The sequence below is a fragment of the Phallusia mammillata genome, chromosome 8 (genome assembly GCF_965637545.1).
Source record: "Phallusia mammillata chromosome 8, kaPhaMamm4.hap1.1, whole genome shotgun sequence".
Taxonomy (NCBI): Eukaryota; Metazoa; Chordata; class Ascidiacea; order Phlebobranchia; family Ascidiidae; genus Phallusia; species Phallusia mammillata.
This window is the reverse complement of record NC_137259.1, coordinates 8,448,971-8,465,861: the sequence shown is the minus strand read 5'-3', so window position 1 is coordinate 8,465,861 and position 16,891 is coordinate 8,448,971. Positions and strand designations below refer to the sequence as shown.

General features: G+C 39.9%; 1 protein-coding gene across 1 annotated transcript in view; it reads left to right on the top strand.

Annotated features, from left to right (window-relative positions):
- Nucleotides 1-16,891, top strand: part of LOC145204611 (uncharacterized) — a 57,209-nt gene that overhangs the window by 27,130 nt on the left and 13,188 nt on the right. The window contains exons 9-16 of the mRNA XM_080077204.1: nucleotides 389-855; nucleotides 1,428-1,651; nucleotides 1,763-1,877; nucleotides 2,676-2,806; nucleotides 10,576-10,630; nucleotides 10,832-11,018; nucleotides 11,311-11,452; nucleotides 11,693-11,812. Of these exons, the coding sequence (XP_079933330.1) occupies nucleotides 389-855; nucleotides 1,428-1,651; nucleotides 1,763-1,877; nucleotides 2,676-2,806; nucleotides 10,576-10,630; nucleotides 10,832-11,018; nucleotides 11,311-11,452; nucleotides 11,693-11,812 (1,441 nt within the window). The remainder of the gene's footprint in view (nucleotides 1-388; nucleotides 856-1,427; nucleotides 1,652-1,762; nucleotides 1,878-2,675; nucleotides 2,807-10,575; nucleotides 10,631-10,831; nucleotides 11,019-11,310; nucleotides 11,453-11,692; nucleotides 11,813-16,891) is intronic.

Here is a 16,891-nt window from a genome sequence, read left to right as displayed (position 1 = left end):
TTATAGATTTCGTAAAAAGATGTATTCTTTTTTGATTAAAGTTTTTGTATTTTAAATTCTTTTAGAATGTCCTTTTATCTCTTGTTTTGCAGCTTAGATAGTGACTGTTGTTGTAATTACTCTTGCCTGTAACCAGGTAAGCCGTTGTTGGCAAATGCCTTCTTCTGATTAACAATTTTAGCACTGTCAACAAATATCTAATAAGATATCGAAAGAATCGGAGAATTAGTGGACAATTTTACCTTGCACACTATAAAGATACTACGTTTTACATAATCTATCAGTTTTTTAACAAAAAAGTTCCCGTTTTTTCTTTTTTTGAAGGTAAAATTATCAATCTTCAACTTTGTTTTTGGGCTTTAATTTGTACTATCATACTTTTTTGCAGAAGCCACCGCCTTTAGACATGGCAGCGACCGCTATGCCTCCTGAGCATCACCCCCACTTTCACGAAACATCCCCTGGGTTCAAGGTGGCTGACCCCCGGGTCGCTGAGCGTGCTGTGGTTTTCACCCCTGCCTATGCTCACCCCATGCATCAGCCCCAGCATATTCCCACACTACAGCAGCAGATAAAACTCCAGGAGGAGAAACAACACGAGGAGCTGCAACGGAGGAGGCGGGAGGAGGAGCGAGATATCATGCGAAGGCAAATGGAGCAGGAAAAGCTTCTGCTGAAGAGGAGGGAGAGACACTTTTTGGAGCAAGAGGAGAAGAGAAAATTAGAAAGAGAGAAACAAGATAAGTTCCAGATTGAGTTTGAGAACAAGCAGAAGTTGGTGCGTGGTGGATCCGTGCAACATCCGAAAGAAGTTCCTCTTGCTAGTCAACTCCAGCAGCAGAAGAAAAAATTGACGTAAGCATATCTTGGCGTTGACCTGCTACATGTGCTGTGCTTTGTATACATGGATTTTGCGCATTACATTTAATCTTCAGCATTGCTTTGTAGTTATATTCTTTAATTATTTATGTACAGGTACATTGTTTTTGTATTACAACTTGTGTTTTTATTGGACGTTAATCCAATAATTACATCCGGGGTCAAGTTTTGTTGATATTGGATGATATTCGGTTCTCATGATATATTCATGAAAACGACAAAGTTTAATTGAAAATTTGCTACGGCTTGTCTAAAATGCCTTTAATGGGCCGCTTAGTGCATTACGAATTCAAGTTACACAGTCCAGTAAACTAAAATTTATGCTGGTTCAAATATGCACAAGCATTTGGTGTATTGTAATCTGTCACGTGCAATATACTGCTTTAAGAAAGTTTTTGCAAAATATTTCAAAACTTGTTTTCATGTCAGAGTTGAATAACATGAAATTCTCATCAGTTGAAAGGTTGTGGTTCAACATATACAAAACATGGAAAAAATGAACACGCTTTTGTTTTCAACACAAATATACACAACCGTCATATCCTCAGGACGTCACGTAGCAGCCCATTATCAAGTGTGACGTCACCAAGCAGCCGGTCGTCAAGCGTCACGTCGCCGAGCACTCCTTTGTCCACTGTGACGTCAGCCCGGCCCCAGGAGACACGTCCCACCGCTCAGGACGCGAAACCGGAACTTGGTCCGGATTTGCAAAGCCAGCTGGACGAGCTTGACCGCTACATCGCCCAACTGACCAACGTTGCCGATATGCCAGGTTAATAAACTGCTTTGCCCCTTTGTTTGATATATACTTAAACTCATTTAGTTTTTGAAAATCGAATTTTACCATGGGTGTGGCCTTATAAAGCATCTGATGTGTTTGCAGTGGAATCCTCACCCGTCAAGACTGATGTAGTGCGGCGCAGACGAAGATCTTTTTCCATTGAATTGGAGAGAAGAATTGACCCAAGTGTTAACCTGACAGCTGCAGAATTATCGAGGTAAATGCCTTTGCTCCCAGCAAGAATATACAAGCGATTATCTGAGTTTGAAACTTACATCGTTTCGAACAGTTTCTTCTTTCTGAAAAATTACCGGCAAATTGTGTACCTATGGTTTGCTCTAATATAAAACTATCCAAAATTGTTTAATGTACACGCATGTGGTCAGTGTTTGGAACAGAAAGTATATTGTCCTTGTTTGCAGTATAGCAGGCTATAAATACATAAAAGTTTTGATGAATGTAATCGCCTGACAAATTCCCTGAACTCCCACAGCACCTCTGATGTTAACGACCGATTCAAACAAACTGAAATACACGTTACGAGCAAATTATTGGTCGTTTTGCGACAACATGTTGTGATAATAATAGGGTGGTTTTCGCATTTGGGAAATTCTGTGTCACTAAATAGCATAGCTAAACTGAATGTCAAAGGTTAAACATTTATGTCTGGTCGCTTAAATGTTGGACCTGTGGCTTAATGAGTAGAATTTTGCAAATAAAATAATAACGAGCATTATGTGGCCACGCATGAAATTAATTGTACATAATTCAAATTCAAACTTTTGTACTTTACCTGTGTTTTACGATTCTTCCACAACCAGGAAAATTTTCGTTTAAACTGCGTTTTAGTTTAATGGACTCCATTTGTATGGTGTTTCTTTCTAAATTTACTTGCAAAACAAAATCCTCTACAGAAGAATTTCGGACATTTTTCGAACTCTTCACATACACATCAGTGTTCTATCTACACATATCTATTGTTTGCATAACATCGATCGATCACTTATTTCTACAGTCCAATCAGCAACGCGCTCGTCCCACCACGCCCCCCTTCCCGCACCAGAAGCAGTTATGATTCGGTCTCCCGTCGTCTCTCGCACGGATTTGAACTCGCCCAAGTCATGAGACAAAACTCAATCGAAAATGGTGCGTGATATTTCTTTCTTTTGCTAAAAATTTTTTTACTATCTGCAAAACAAAATTTCGTGTCACGTGGTTTACTATTGGAATAAAACACAAGTGCATAGTGACATGCTAAAAGTGGTATTGCATCATCTTTCAGACTTGCCTTTTTAACACACTTTTACATGTCACCTCGTGCTTATGTAATAATCAGCATTATTTTTAGAAGTTTATCTCACAAAGAGGTTGATTAACTATATCGCAGTAAATTATTGTTGCCAAATACTTTCAAAAGAGCACTCTTCCTTCATATATAAGTTCTTTATTTTCGTATCAAACCCTTCCTCTTCTTTATTTAGCTCAAACAGGTGGGGAGCATTACTTACTTTACTGCGGAAGACGTATATTAATAGATCCAAGCAAAGTTGTACGTCACGCACTGCGTATATCATCGTCAAAACAGACGTTTTGATTTATTAATGGCAAAACTGTAGAACACACCCTGAAGTTGAACAATATTAATGTCCGGACCCGGGTTTCACCCTGATCGGGCGAAGTTATCATTAATCAGAAACACATTGTGCTTTTTCCAACCGCTACCGCACTTGTTCATACCTTATATAAAGGTTACATGTTTTTTTGATGTTTGTTGTATGTTAGTGCAAATCACAAATGTAACAAGCTCCACAGGAAATCTAGTAATACAGTTGATCCATTAACTGACATAATAATGTAAAACTTCTTGACTAATTCACAAACGAATTATTGTCTCTTTCCCATGGAAACCCACCTAGCTTTAAAGTGCTTTCCAATTCCATTACCTCACTTCCATCTGAACTCCATTAGCAAGGGCGTGTGTGTCACTCGTTGGAGGTTTTTGACAGAACAGGTGATTTCGAGGCCAACTGAAATTTACACAAGGCGCATTGAAGCGAATTTCAACGTGAAATCCTCTCTCACGAAGTCCTTCGTCACGCGAGATCCATTTCTATTCATATGCATTTATGACGTAGCGCAACCTGGGCGAACCTCTGCGAAGAAATTGTAAACAACGGCACTTGTGAAGTTATGAGCTGTTGCTGTAAATTAAGCCTCTTCATATTGCTATTTGTTTTCAATGGCTTGTGGCATTGGAAAGATAATAATCATTTAGCTTTCTATATCAGATCGTTGTGCAGAGTTGAAAACGTGATAAATGCAGCGCGCTTAATCAAATGCTACTAGGTTTCTTGTGGTTTGGGATATCATGATGTGGTTGTTTAGTGAAAGACTTCTACGAACGTGATGTAGGCCGCTGTTGTAAATGCATGGGGTGTTTAAATAAGGTTGTCGTTTTGCTAAAGAAGGTGTCGAAGTCATCTTTGTTTGTTCAAGCGCAGCGGTTTGCAAATGGAGTTGATTCGAATTAAGGTAGGCATAGATCGTTGGTTAAATGTTTTTGATAATATTTTATGGTTTACTGCAAGACGCTCGCTCGAAAATTCGGTTTATACTCGTTTCTTATGCTGGTAATGTGCTTTTGTTAAATTTTAGGCACACATGCAGATAAAAAATAAACTTTATGGCGATGATCAAGTTTAATCAGCCCTTAAAATGAATAATTTTGCCAATGTTAGGCATTTTTTAAAGTACTGGTTTTAACTGAACGTTGCGTACTTGTGACGTAACAATCAAGAAGCAGACGAAGCAGAACTGGCGCCTCCATTTGAAATGAATGTGGCACCTTCGCTAACAGTATCAAGTTTGTTGTGGCAACTTTCGTCAGTTCGCGTGATTGTGAAGCGGTGTGACTGAATCAAGGTTGTTGACTAAACAAGTTCCAAAGTTTCAGTCCTTTCACAGTTATTTTTACCGCCAAAGGCTGATGGAAATAGAATGCTAGGCTGTTGTGCAACGTATTCCCTTTACACAATCGCACTGTCTTGAATAATGAATTTTCGAACATGTGCGAACAAACAAGGTATATAGCTTTTACAAATGATTGTTAGAGCCTTTTCTGCAGCTCCAACTTCTCGAGCAATTAATTAACCGCACCTTGTTTTGAAGAATTTCATTTTGGGCCGAAACACTTTCTAAGACAAACATCATATTTCGCTAGTTTAACTTAAAAACCGTGATTAAGATTACAGCTTTGATCTACGTTGCCATATGTTGTTCACATCTCACCAGCAGCTTGGTTTGCTTTCCCGACAGCAGAAGGTACTTAATATCGTCAACAACCGAAATCCTGTTGCCAAGTTGCCAATTCTCTCGCGTAAACGGATGTTTTTCTCAAGTCACTTAAGATTGTTGAAGCTTGTGTAGATTGTGGGTGGGGCTTTGTCAAGAGGCCCAGAAAAAAGATCTTTCCCGTTAAAGCAGTCCCATTGGGTATGTTAAAGCAAAGATATCATGGCAGGTGTAGCTGAACTTTAGCAGGTTTAAGTTACCTATGTCCAGACGTGTGAACACATCTCAGAACATTTTGCTGACATTTTGATTTTTCTGCAGTCTTGGCACGGTTGCAGCAATTAAACGTGTTAAGTCAACAACTTTCCTATGTTTTGCGGAGTGATATGCCACCAGTGACAAACTCCTGCACTGATGCTAGACATGCGGTTGCGACTGTCAGGCTCCAACTGACATATTCCACAAGAGAAAAGATATAACTTCTTAGTCTTTCTGTGAGGGATGGAAGTCGGTGCAAGGGTCTGACCTCAAACTTATTTGCACTCAGTGACAGATGCTGTAGTCGTGTTGTGGTCTAAGCTAGTCTTTTCTGTGATGGTAGGCTACTCATTGGAAAAATTGCTGAGGCAATAGGAGATGTTGCGTTTTCTTTCGTCTCTGGAGTTTACTCTGACATATAAATGCTGGTTCAAAATGCAGCGTTTCATGTGTTGGTTGTCTCAAAAACTTGTGCTTAAAATGTCAAAACAATGAAGTCCCGCACTATAAATAAAGCCCTAACATTTCGCAGTCTGTATTGACTACGGGTTGGTTTGAATAGTTGTTAGCCGGACTTGTTGCAGCAATGTTGTGCACTTGAGCGCTACTCAGACTACAGCACCTAGCTTTTCATACTCAAGTAGGTGCAGTGTCGATTTGGTTATTACTGATGCAAGATTGCGTTCGGTTTGTAGTTGGTTTTTTACATTTAAGGTCATTTTATTATGCAGGTTTTAGTTTTGTAGCGACTGTTTTGTGGCATCTTGGTATATTTACGCTGGGCTGTCTCAATCAGTGTTGTCGTATAGGCAGGTATAACTCAAGTATAACAGGCCAAATGAGTTATTTTTTATAAATAATAACGCATGTTGCGTTCTACGTATAAATGTGCCGTTATATTCGTCATTAAACCAATGAACAGAATGTGTATATAGTTGCAAAGGTCAAATTAGTCAAGGTGCCTTTGCTTTTGTTTAGTGCGAAAAATTCCAGCAACAGGAAATTTTCAAGTGTTGAAGTATAGCGGGTCACTAGGCCACGGCTCTTGACGTTTATTGAAATTTAATTTCCGCCGCTTAAAGCCACGCAATATGCCATACACGTTTGCCGGGTGTGTTATCTGTCATCGCTCCATGCAAACGACGCCAGATGTTCCTCGTGGTGTTATTTATCAATTATCATTTATCCCGCCTCGCATAAACACCCACAGTGGGACCTTCAACGTGTGTTTGTGGGCAGTGTAATGAAATTGGCATCGAATTTGCCAGGGAGAAATGGCGCTGCGTAAAACAGGACACTTGTTGTAAGCTGATTAACGCGCAAAGAAAACACGAAATCTTGGCTAGAAAACATACCCAGGCGCCTTTGCGAACCCACAAGGGATAAATGTGCTGGAATTCTATTTTCGTTGTCTTGCTATCTTGGTAGAAATGTTTTCCATATCACATTGCTTGATCTTACATGTATATATCTTTCATTACTAATAAACAATACCCAGATAATTCAGTTGATATAGGATATGCGGAGATGTTTTCGCCGTGATATAGATATTGATGTTACTGTTATGTCAAAGCAGTTTGTAACATTTGGTTTTGAAAACAAACAAGTCTATTTTGGTGAAACTTTAACTTCCACAAAACGTTTACCTAACTCCTTTAGGTGTATCTTCACAAAAGCAGCGTGTGTGTTTGCCATAATACAGGGCCGTACAGAAAAAGGTCAAACCCGCCCACAATTCAATTTTTGAGGCCATCTTTTTCATGCTATCACCGCTTACCGCAGGTCAATATTTGCCAGGGCCAACGATCGTTGCCATCATACAGAAACGCACAACGCTAATAACAACCTTCAGGTCATTGGCGATTATCAGTTCGCAAACGGCGTTTTGAAGTGTTTTTGCACCGTTTTTTTGCAGATTGCTGCCTGGGGTTTGTAGTTTCATGTACAGTATGATTTGCATAACACGAAACTTTAGTGCGTTTAGGAAAGTAATATCTATTTTGCGTGTTTTGCGTTGGTAGCATCATGTGTGTCATATTGCTTTAAGGTATATTTTTTGGTAAATAGTTATTGTGTAAATTTGATACTTTAAGTAGAATTTACTGCTTCGGTGTGGTGCTGTATCAGATACAGCAGGGCCGTTTTGGACGTTTTATTGAAATATACGTGTCAATTGTCAGGCGTTACGATGTTTTGTGACAGCAAGCTTACGCATAGGCCGTTACAAGATTCGATTACGTTCATATGAAACGTATATTGGCAAGGCAGAGATTTGAAGCTTTCAGTGGTTGACAAGCATAGCACCTGGCCGTTTGATGTAACAAAAGGACAAGTTTCCTTTTTAAAAAGCCAACCGGGCAATGTAAAATCAAAACAAACAACAACAAAAGGTCACTTAAGTTCCTTTACCAATCTCTTCCCTGTGCTGACGTAATCGTATTATGACGTACGAGGGCATCAGGTTAAACCGAAGCCAAACAAGATTGAAAGTAAATGAAGCTGGAACGCAGTAAAACAACTCTGTTTCCGGGAGCAGATAGACGTCTTCATTGCTCGGATATTGCTCCCATTTCGATCGTGCGACAGACAATTATCTTGCACCGCCCAGCAGTCGTAAACACGACAGCGGTTTTCACAGCAAAGTGCTAACTGCGCTGTAGCCCACTTAATCTTGTGTAATCACGGGTTGAATAGATTCGGCGGTTGCTGTTTTTTTTGATGTGGTCTCAGATTGAGGGTCGATTTATGCGAGATTGGATGCAGGTTGTGGTTAAACGCATCATCTATTGTCAAACGGTGTTTGCTTTACCGAAGTTTACGACTTGTGTCAGGCCAGGATGGTGTGTTTTATGTGAGGTTAATATAGGTCGTTATTCAGCGAATTCCGATCTGCTGCAACTAGATTGGAGTATATTTTTAAAAGTATCCCAAAACTAGGTGACATTTAGGTGATATGCTTGTTAGGGTTTTCTACGAAGAAGATGAGTAGAAAGGAAAATTTGGCCAACCTTGTCGGACTAATGTTATTTATGACGCAAAGAGCGCATTTAATTTGATTATAACTCTTTTGTTAGTGTGTGATATGATTTAGCGTATCGACACTTTAAACCAGTGGTTCTCAAACTTTTTTATTGTCGGGGCCAAATGGTATTTTTTTAAGTGTGTAGGGAGCCGCAAAAAAACGAAACCTTGAGAAAATCACTGAAGATTATTACTTTGAAAGCTAAAATAGCAATGTTTGGTGGTTTTCTGAGGTCTGGTGGGAGCCGCAGAATAAGTAGTTGGGAGCCGCATGCGGCCCCAAAAATCGAGTTTGAGAACCACTGCTTTAAACCATTAATTTGGTTTGTTTTTAAACCCTTCTCTTTAAAACGCCTTATGTTTTATGCATTTATGTTAGAATCCAAAATGCTTAAGAATTGTGCCATTCGCCCATATTTAATTAACTATAGAGAGTCTAAACGATTTTTGATTCGCAAAACGTTTTCAGGTCACTACCTACGTTTTTATGACGTCAAGTCATTTTATTATGTGCGCATGTATACAGTGGTTTTGCGTTCAAATATTTGGAATAAATGTGGCGGTAGAATTACGTACATTCGTAATAGACAAGACATAGAAACAAATCTGTTGTGATCGGTGTAGTCTTGACAACATCGAACTGTTTCTGTCATTTCAGCTGCTACCTTTTTAGATAAGGCCACTGTCCTCTGTATATATCTCGCTTTTATGGGTTTGCCTCCGTTTTATGGATCAAGGGAAAGGTTTGTCAAAGCTATAGTAAATCCACGGCCCCGATATTGAATTCGCCGCTATTAAAGATGTTCGCTTAACGCATTCTTGTCAGGCATTTGTATTGCTTGGGACACAATGAGTGGAAATGTCGGCGACAATCCTACGATGATGTTGCCCATACACTTAAAGATCATGGAATGCGGGAAAAGATTTTATCGAGCAGGGAATATCTTCGCGGAATTTTATCAGAGTGGTTTGGTTTTAGTCAATTTTCAGTTTTTTGTCAGATCGCTTCCGTCAGGTGAAAGTTAGATCCAGATAGCATATGCCCAGGTGTGTTTTTGAAATTTTGTTCGTTCTTTACAACTTTAAATTATTCAGCAAAAAAGGAAGATTTGAAAAGAGATTCGTTATACTTTGTAAAAAGTCATTTTTAACGTATCTGTTACAGAGACAGATTAAAGATTCAAACGGTCTAAACGAGTGGTTGTGGTGACTAAAAACAGGGATTCCCTGTGTAGGATGAAACAACATGTTTACTGTGGATTGAGCACTTTCCACGGTTTAATTGGTCTTTTATTTGTTTCACTTTTAGTCGTATATATTTTGTTTTTTGTAAAAAAATCTGTGCGGAAAAAAACTTGCATAATCGTCATGAGAGAGGATGACGTTGATTGTTTCTCTGAACTTGAGCGAGTTCTTGCCGAGATGGAAGCCTTAACTCCCGTCATAAACGCTCGCAACTCGACTGGCTCGTACTCGCATCCGAGTAGTGCGGACTCGGAGTCATTAGACTCGGGGAAACTTGAGGACATTTGGGTAAAGCGAGTGGACTCAAACGAAGATCTTGTATCTCCCTTTGCACCGCAATTCTACACAAAACTTCCGAAAAAGTCAAAATCATTCCGTAAAGGTCGACTTCCAGCTGTGAAGGAACCGGCACAAAAACAAAACGCTTTCAAACAGCGAAAACCAGCTTCACGCAGGCACACGGTGTCGCTAAACAGCAATTACGTACGTTTTGACGATCCTGCCGAGCAAATTTCAGCCCTGAGGAAGCAACAAGTCGCTGGTTTTTACGGCACCCAGTCTGCCTTACCTGCCCGCCATTTCCGGCCAGGTAATGGAATAAGCGAGACGCCAAGGACCTTTACGATGTACGGCGATCTAAACCAACAACGAGTGGACTTCAAACGCGATTCGTGGTCCAACGAACGTCGTTTTAGTTGGAATGGTAGGAATGCGATTTACTGATTTTGCTGTGGCAACGTTTCGAGCAAATTTCAGATCTTTGTTTCGCTTTCAACGCAAACATTGCAATTTTTTAGACAATGTTGATCAAACAACGCGTGCTGGTCGTCAGAATTTTCCGCATGAAGTTTACAATCAGTTTCCTTTTTTTTGATTTCCTAAATTGATTTCGACTTGATTTGTTGAAACCAATACCAGTTTCGGGGTGCAATTTAAAAATCAATCCGTAAAGCATGATATAAAACATGTTTTGTTTTTACAATCTATTTAGGAGAAACAAAAACAAGAGTTATATGCTACTGTTTTTACTCCTTTATGATTTTAATAAAACATTGGGATATGAAACTTAAGATTGTAATATAATACATATTTTATTTCAGAAGCTCAATTGCCTACTGGAAAGGAAGATGACGTATTTGAATCTCCTACTCCAGTGTAAGTATTGTTACCGAGCAATCAAATTTTAGCTGCACCATAAAAAGTTTTTTTTTTTTTCTGTTTTTGTTTATTTAAACAATAAAATAAGATATGCAGTTGTTTATGTACACTTTCAATTTCCTTGTTTTAATGGTATTGTTTTGTGGTATTGTTATTTCATAAAAAATATTCTTTATGTATTTGCGTTTTTTGCTACAGAGCTCCCCAGCCTTCCTACCCTCCTAAATCATCGCTCACCCGTCCAGCCCAGCAACAAATTATTGCACGACCAATGTCCACACCACCCCCATCGCAAAAGAAATCCTCCTCCGCTGCAATAGAGGAACAACTCTCGCCCGAACTCTTCCTCGCAATGTCCATCAATCCCGGCGGGCGCCCTGTTGAGGTGAGTGGCGTCATCAAAAATGGAGTCAAAACTTGCAGTTAATGTTACCCAGTACGTAAAACGCCAACTTGGTTATTCAGTAAACCTCGGTTAAACCGGATTCGGATAAAAAAAATTCTAGGTACAAATAATGATTTTTAATGGGGTAAGACTTGAACTAATCGACATCGGTTAACTTGGATCTTTGCTTATTCCGGACAAATTGTTTGGCCCAAACGGGTCTGGATTAATCGCGGTTTACTGTACCTTGAAATTAATGGTTGATGGTAAATGATGTTAACATTTGTTGCAGAACATACATAGTTACAAAGAAGATCTTGAGCCCCATCTATCGCCCAACGTTGACATCGTAGATGCTCCTCCCGCTACTCCGGGTTTCCCGAATGTTCCCGGCACTCCTGCCACACCTTACGTAAACACCAGCCCTGGACAAGGTAACATACACATCAAAGTGGGTGCAATGGGGTATTTTAACAGATAGTTCAAACAAAACATGCGTAACAACGGTATTACATATAACATGTGTACTGTTACCATGGTTTCTACTTTGTAAACTGTGATTGGCTGAACATCTTTTGCTTTGATTTAAAGTTGATTTTGCTGCATATGAATGAACTGTAGAAAACCACCGTAAGATATAACCAATTAATAAAACTTTTACATGTTTCTTGCAGCCCACGTCCCTGCTGGATTGGCAAAGACACCTTTAGCTGCGCTTGGACTTAAGCCCAAAGAACATCCCGAACCAGCATTTGACGAGGTTCCTACTACAAGCGAACAGCATCAGGACCAAGGTAATAGTTCATTTATGTCAATTCAACGTCATGTGAAATTGTGATATATTGTGAGATATATCATGGGAAGGATGTTTAAAATGTTAAAATGTCATGAGTAAGGCTTTTCATCAAAGCTGGAGAAAGGTCACACACGAAAAACCTTTTACTCCAGTGTAACTTGAAGTCGGAAAACAAAACGCAAATATTTTTGGTAGCTGTTGCTATTGCGTAATTACGTCACAGCCACGTCAAAGTGGCAAAACATTGTGGTCAGCGCAAACATTGGTCCTTCCACAATGTACACAGTGTAAATACTTCTAAAACGACATGATCTCAAACTTTTCTCTACTTCTCTCCATTACGTTAATTTAGCGTGTTGTTTTCTGACATGAATTTCCAAGTTAGACTCCGATGTCATCCTACACTGTGCTTCGTTCTGTTTACACTCTAAAAAGGCTAAGTGATAAGAATGTGCTGCAAACGCTTTTGGTGCTAAAGCAATTTCGCTTCGCAGTTATTTTTTGTCATATGTGATTTAAACCGCTTCCTTATCTCCATTTGACCTTTGGAGTTGATCTAAAAGTTAATGAGTTCCAATGTCAATTAGACGGTTGTGGTATGCTATGTTCAGGGCACGCGGAGTTGATAGAAATCTTACAACAGGAGTTTTGTTTATCAAACTCGACTTCCTGATATAATCGTTTTTCCGCCTAATGCTGGATAAACATCAGGTACATCATTCGCCATTTGGCGACTGAAATGAGGGGAAATTCGTACACAAGCATATAGATCACCGCAGACATGATCAAACCCCAAATTTCCAGATGTACATTAAGGTTTCTTAACCACCAACAAATTTTATTATTATGCCAGTAGTAAACCATAACTTAACATTTTTTCGTTCGATTTGCTGATGACACAAAATTCTTCTAACCAAAACGCAATGACCACTTCAAACACAAGGATAAAAATACAACGTTTGCTCTGAAATCTTCAAAGCTGCCGACCGAACCATTGGTCGGTATCGAAAAACCAACAAACTTCAGAGAAAGATCTATATGTTGGGATAGCAAACAGTTTGCGATATTGATGAAAGTTCAGGCATATTGAGGTTGGGCTACTGTGTGAAACTGGGAAGGAACGCTTCAACTTTAAAACGCTCTTGCCTGATCACGCCGGGTTTTTGATCCGGTTAACTCAAGCACATTGCGCGTACAATCGTCTGATATTAATTTAAAGCTTATCGTATTAAACTATAACATCAGTATTATCAGTTATGTAGTAAAGTATAACTTGGAAGTAAAAAATTCTGTCATACTTCGCTTCAGTTCTCAGAACTACGTGCGAAAAGTTTTTTCAACATATTGTTTTATTGTTCCTGGTTGTCCTACGAAAAAACTAAACGGAAGGAAAAAACGTGCCGTTTTACTGTACACCTACACCATACCATATATGAGCATGGCGCATCCTCGTAAGTTCCCCATGCTAAAGCTGTCATATCCACTCATATATTCATCATTTCACGCGAGAATGGCATTGAGTGAAGACTTCGTTTATCTCCGACCATCACACTTTCCTTAAAAACGGGCCGATTTTCTCCCAGCTTATCTTGGTATGCGCCCGCGGGTCTACGCTCAAGTAAACAACACATGACATATCAATTGTAGTGTCGTCTGAAGATACGAGAAAATACTTGGTACATTTCTATTCTAGCCCACCGCAACCATTTCCGTAGAGTCCTAATGTCTGGACTGGTTTATGTCTTATAATACAGTGATACGCAAATGTTTTGTTCAAACCTATTTCCGATGCTAAACGATGATCATCTTGCTGCACGCTTCAGTGGATATGACCACCCATGCGGAACGAAGCGTATGAGCTTGAAAAGTCAACGGAAGAAGGGAAGCAGCAAAAAGAGAGAAGGAGGCAGAGAAATGCCGGATCGAGTGGCCCAATGTTTTCTCGGTAAACAGAAAATCCTTGCTGGAGTTGGAACGAGTGAAGCACCTTGCCTGATATCGACCAGTTCAGCTCTATTTGATGTAGTAGTGCTTGGCTTACAGCAGGATCAGTTGTGCGAATCCTTGTGTAGAAATACAGTCTGGTTTCTGGCTGAGTTACGGAGATTGAACGGACTTTCAGTTGGGCAGTGTCATGAGAAGGAAAGCCTGAAGGGTTAAAATATTGTGTTGTTTGTTTACCGTTTCGAAATGTTGTGTTCAAAGAGTTGTTTGAACTGTTTGACGTAAATGACTTATTTACAAAAATAGATTTCGCTGCGTTAAATGGACAGGTTTTGACGAGGTACGAGGCTGGCTGAATACCTTTGGCGTTTATTCATGGCTGCCTTGGGCACCTAAATAGAAAAGTAAACAAGTGATCCGGTAGCCAAGCACACGCAACCGGCTGTCGCTTCGCCCTAATCCCAAACATAAACCTAACTTGTCACGCAACGCAACCTTTCTTATCCAAAATTCGATGTTTGTCTTGCGCTTGCGTCGAACGCGCGGCAGTTCATCAAAGCACCGTTTTTTTAAAAAACAATTCGGTAAAACTATAAAGACGTCGATTTTAGATACGTTTTGCTCTTTCTTCAAACACAACGTTTAAATGCGACTTTACGAGTCCTATGGCAATTTTAAAAACCGCTGCCTTAATTAAATGCAGTACGATTGCGTTGAGACCGTTTGGACATGTACGTTTACCCGCATTTATTGGATTTGAATTCCAGTGTGGTTGTAATCCCACAGTGTTTGTCCATATTTGAGCATTACAATTACTTGTGCCGAACAGATGCCGCTTTCAAGTGTTTACGGAAATGAACACAGGTAGTTTTGCGCTGTCCAGCCGTCGACTCGTATCTGTAATTGACCATGTCAAATGCCGCAATTGCTTCCCACATGTCAGCACTCGAAAAACCGCACCACGCAAATGTACTAAGTAGTATTCCTTACAAATACGTGTCATGGTTGTAATAAGGTAGTCAAAATAAGCGATTTTGCAAGATATACGATGCATTTTGCGATTTTTCGTGGTATGTGGGGATACTGATTTGAGCTAATGGGTGCTATTGTTGTATCATTTTTGTTTCCCTTCGTCCATTGCGGAACAATAATTCAACGGCTTTCAACTGTCCCATCAGTCGGTCACGAGTGAATGAAACTCTTCGCACCGTAAAATTGGTTTTACGGCCAACTGACTGCCAGGCTGTCCGCAACATCCTTTGCTTTCCGCTGGAACGTCACGCTGCTTTTCATCATAGCTCACCCCAGGCTTCCTAGGCCCCGTCCGTCATAAGCCGAACACAAGTACCTCGTTAAGGGATGCTTTCGTAGTTACAATGTATTGTTAAACTGTTTCGAATTCGGAGCTAAGGTCATTTAGGAGCAACGCATATTTTTCCAAACAAAACCGTTAAGACTTTGTGACGTTTGTAGTGAAAATTCCTTTGCTTTTCTGCACCGTTGAAGTACGCAATTCACAAAGTGCTTTGTGGACAAGGCTGATGAGAAACGTGTCGTTTATTGGCGATGTGTATTTAGTTGGGTAGTACCGCATCAACCGCATTACATCAAGTTTAACGAATTCCCCGAAATAACTCCGCCATTCAGCAAGAGGTATTGGAGAAATGTCGGTTCAAGCCCAAACACACATTACATCACTTCTTCATAACTTGAGTGCCGTTATTACTTAGCATCGAGCCACGCACGTACGGTATTGGTTATGTGGGCAAGTTGGTACAGGGCGGGCGTTTGCATTCAGTTCTTACTCGTACAGGTAGAGCAGTACGCAGTTCTGGATATGCGTGGGCCAAGCATGTTTACTTACGCCTTTTTACAGGTGTTGGCACCTAAGTTTTTTTTATCCATGAAGTCATAACATGTAGCTACTAGATTGTACGCTTTTATATAGATGCACACTGCAAAAGTTATCACGTCTTGGTGTTTAATTATGTTTGCTAGTTGCCAGGCTATTTTTATGGGTCTGGTTGGTCATGTTTCAGTTCTATTTGAATGTTACCTTTGTACATTAGTTAATGATCTCGTTTAAACCAGGAATAAGAATTAGTGTACTACGTGATAAGCTACATACGCCTCATTAGCCTGATGTTTACTAATGACGTAATGTTTGATTACGTCATACCTCAATTGCGGTCGTGGCGAGAATTGAACAGTGCTCAGTCTGTTGTGTTCTTATCACGGATTTTTTATCGCACATCCGTTTATGCGCGGTGATTACCTGTAAAGTAGATTTAGGCCGGCTTGTAATGTTTAATTTGTTAATTTTTAAAAATTTGATGCTTGAACCTTCGGTTCTGAAATTTTTTTATCGTGAGAACTAATTTGCACAAGGCTGGGACCAATGCTCACTATAAAAAATCGTGAGCAAAAGAGCGTTTCTTATTGCAAGAAAAGGTGGCACGTTAAGTAAACGCCCAATATCGCCACAAAATCACACAAGTATTGCATTACGCCCTACAGTAATTTGGTGATTCAATCTAATCCAGCAATTTTCCCGTGCGCACAACGCGCTCTTCGTTTCCCGGGGGGCATTGTTTTGTAAACTTCCGCTGATCTTGAGAATAAACGCCGCACATCTGCCAAAGAATTATGACGTAACAATACGCTACGTGAGCTCCGTCAGTGCCGTTAAGAATATCAAACACTTGATTTAGTGCCACATTTGGGGGCAAAGTTCAAACAAATGTTTGCATTTACATATTTTCTTTGTTTAAACTGTATGAAGTAAAAAAAATATCTTCGCAATTCTCCAATATATCGTCAGCTTATAAAGTACAGTATCGGGAGATTTTATATTGTTATTGTACGCTAGCATTTCGCGAAAAATTAAACCGATTGATTTCCTGGTAATCTCGTTTTCACGACAAGCAAAGTTCGGTGGCGAACTATTTGTGACGTAAACACTGTGCATTGTTCGTTCAATAGTCAGTGGATTGCATTACGAAGTTGACGTCAACTTCGAACATTGCATATCTTAACGCCAAAAGGCCCACTCACAATGATTTAGACACGGAGGTGTGGGAAATTAGCAAAACCTCTCCCACGCATCCTGAACACAGAAACCGGTTAGGATATG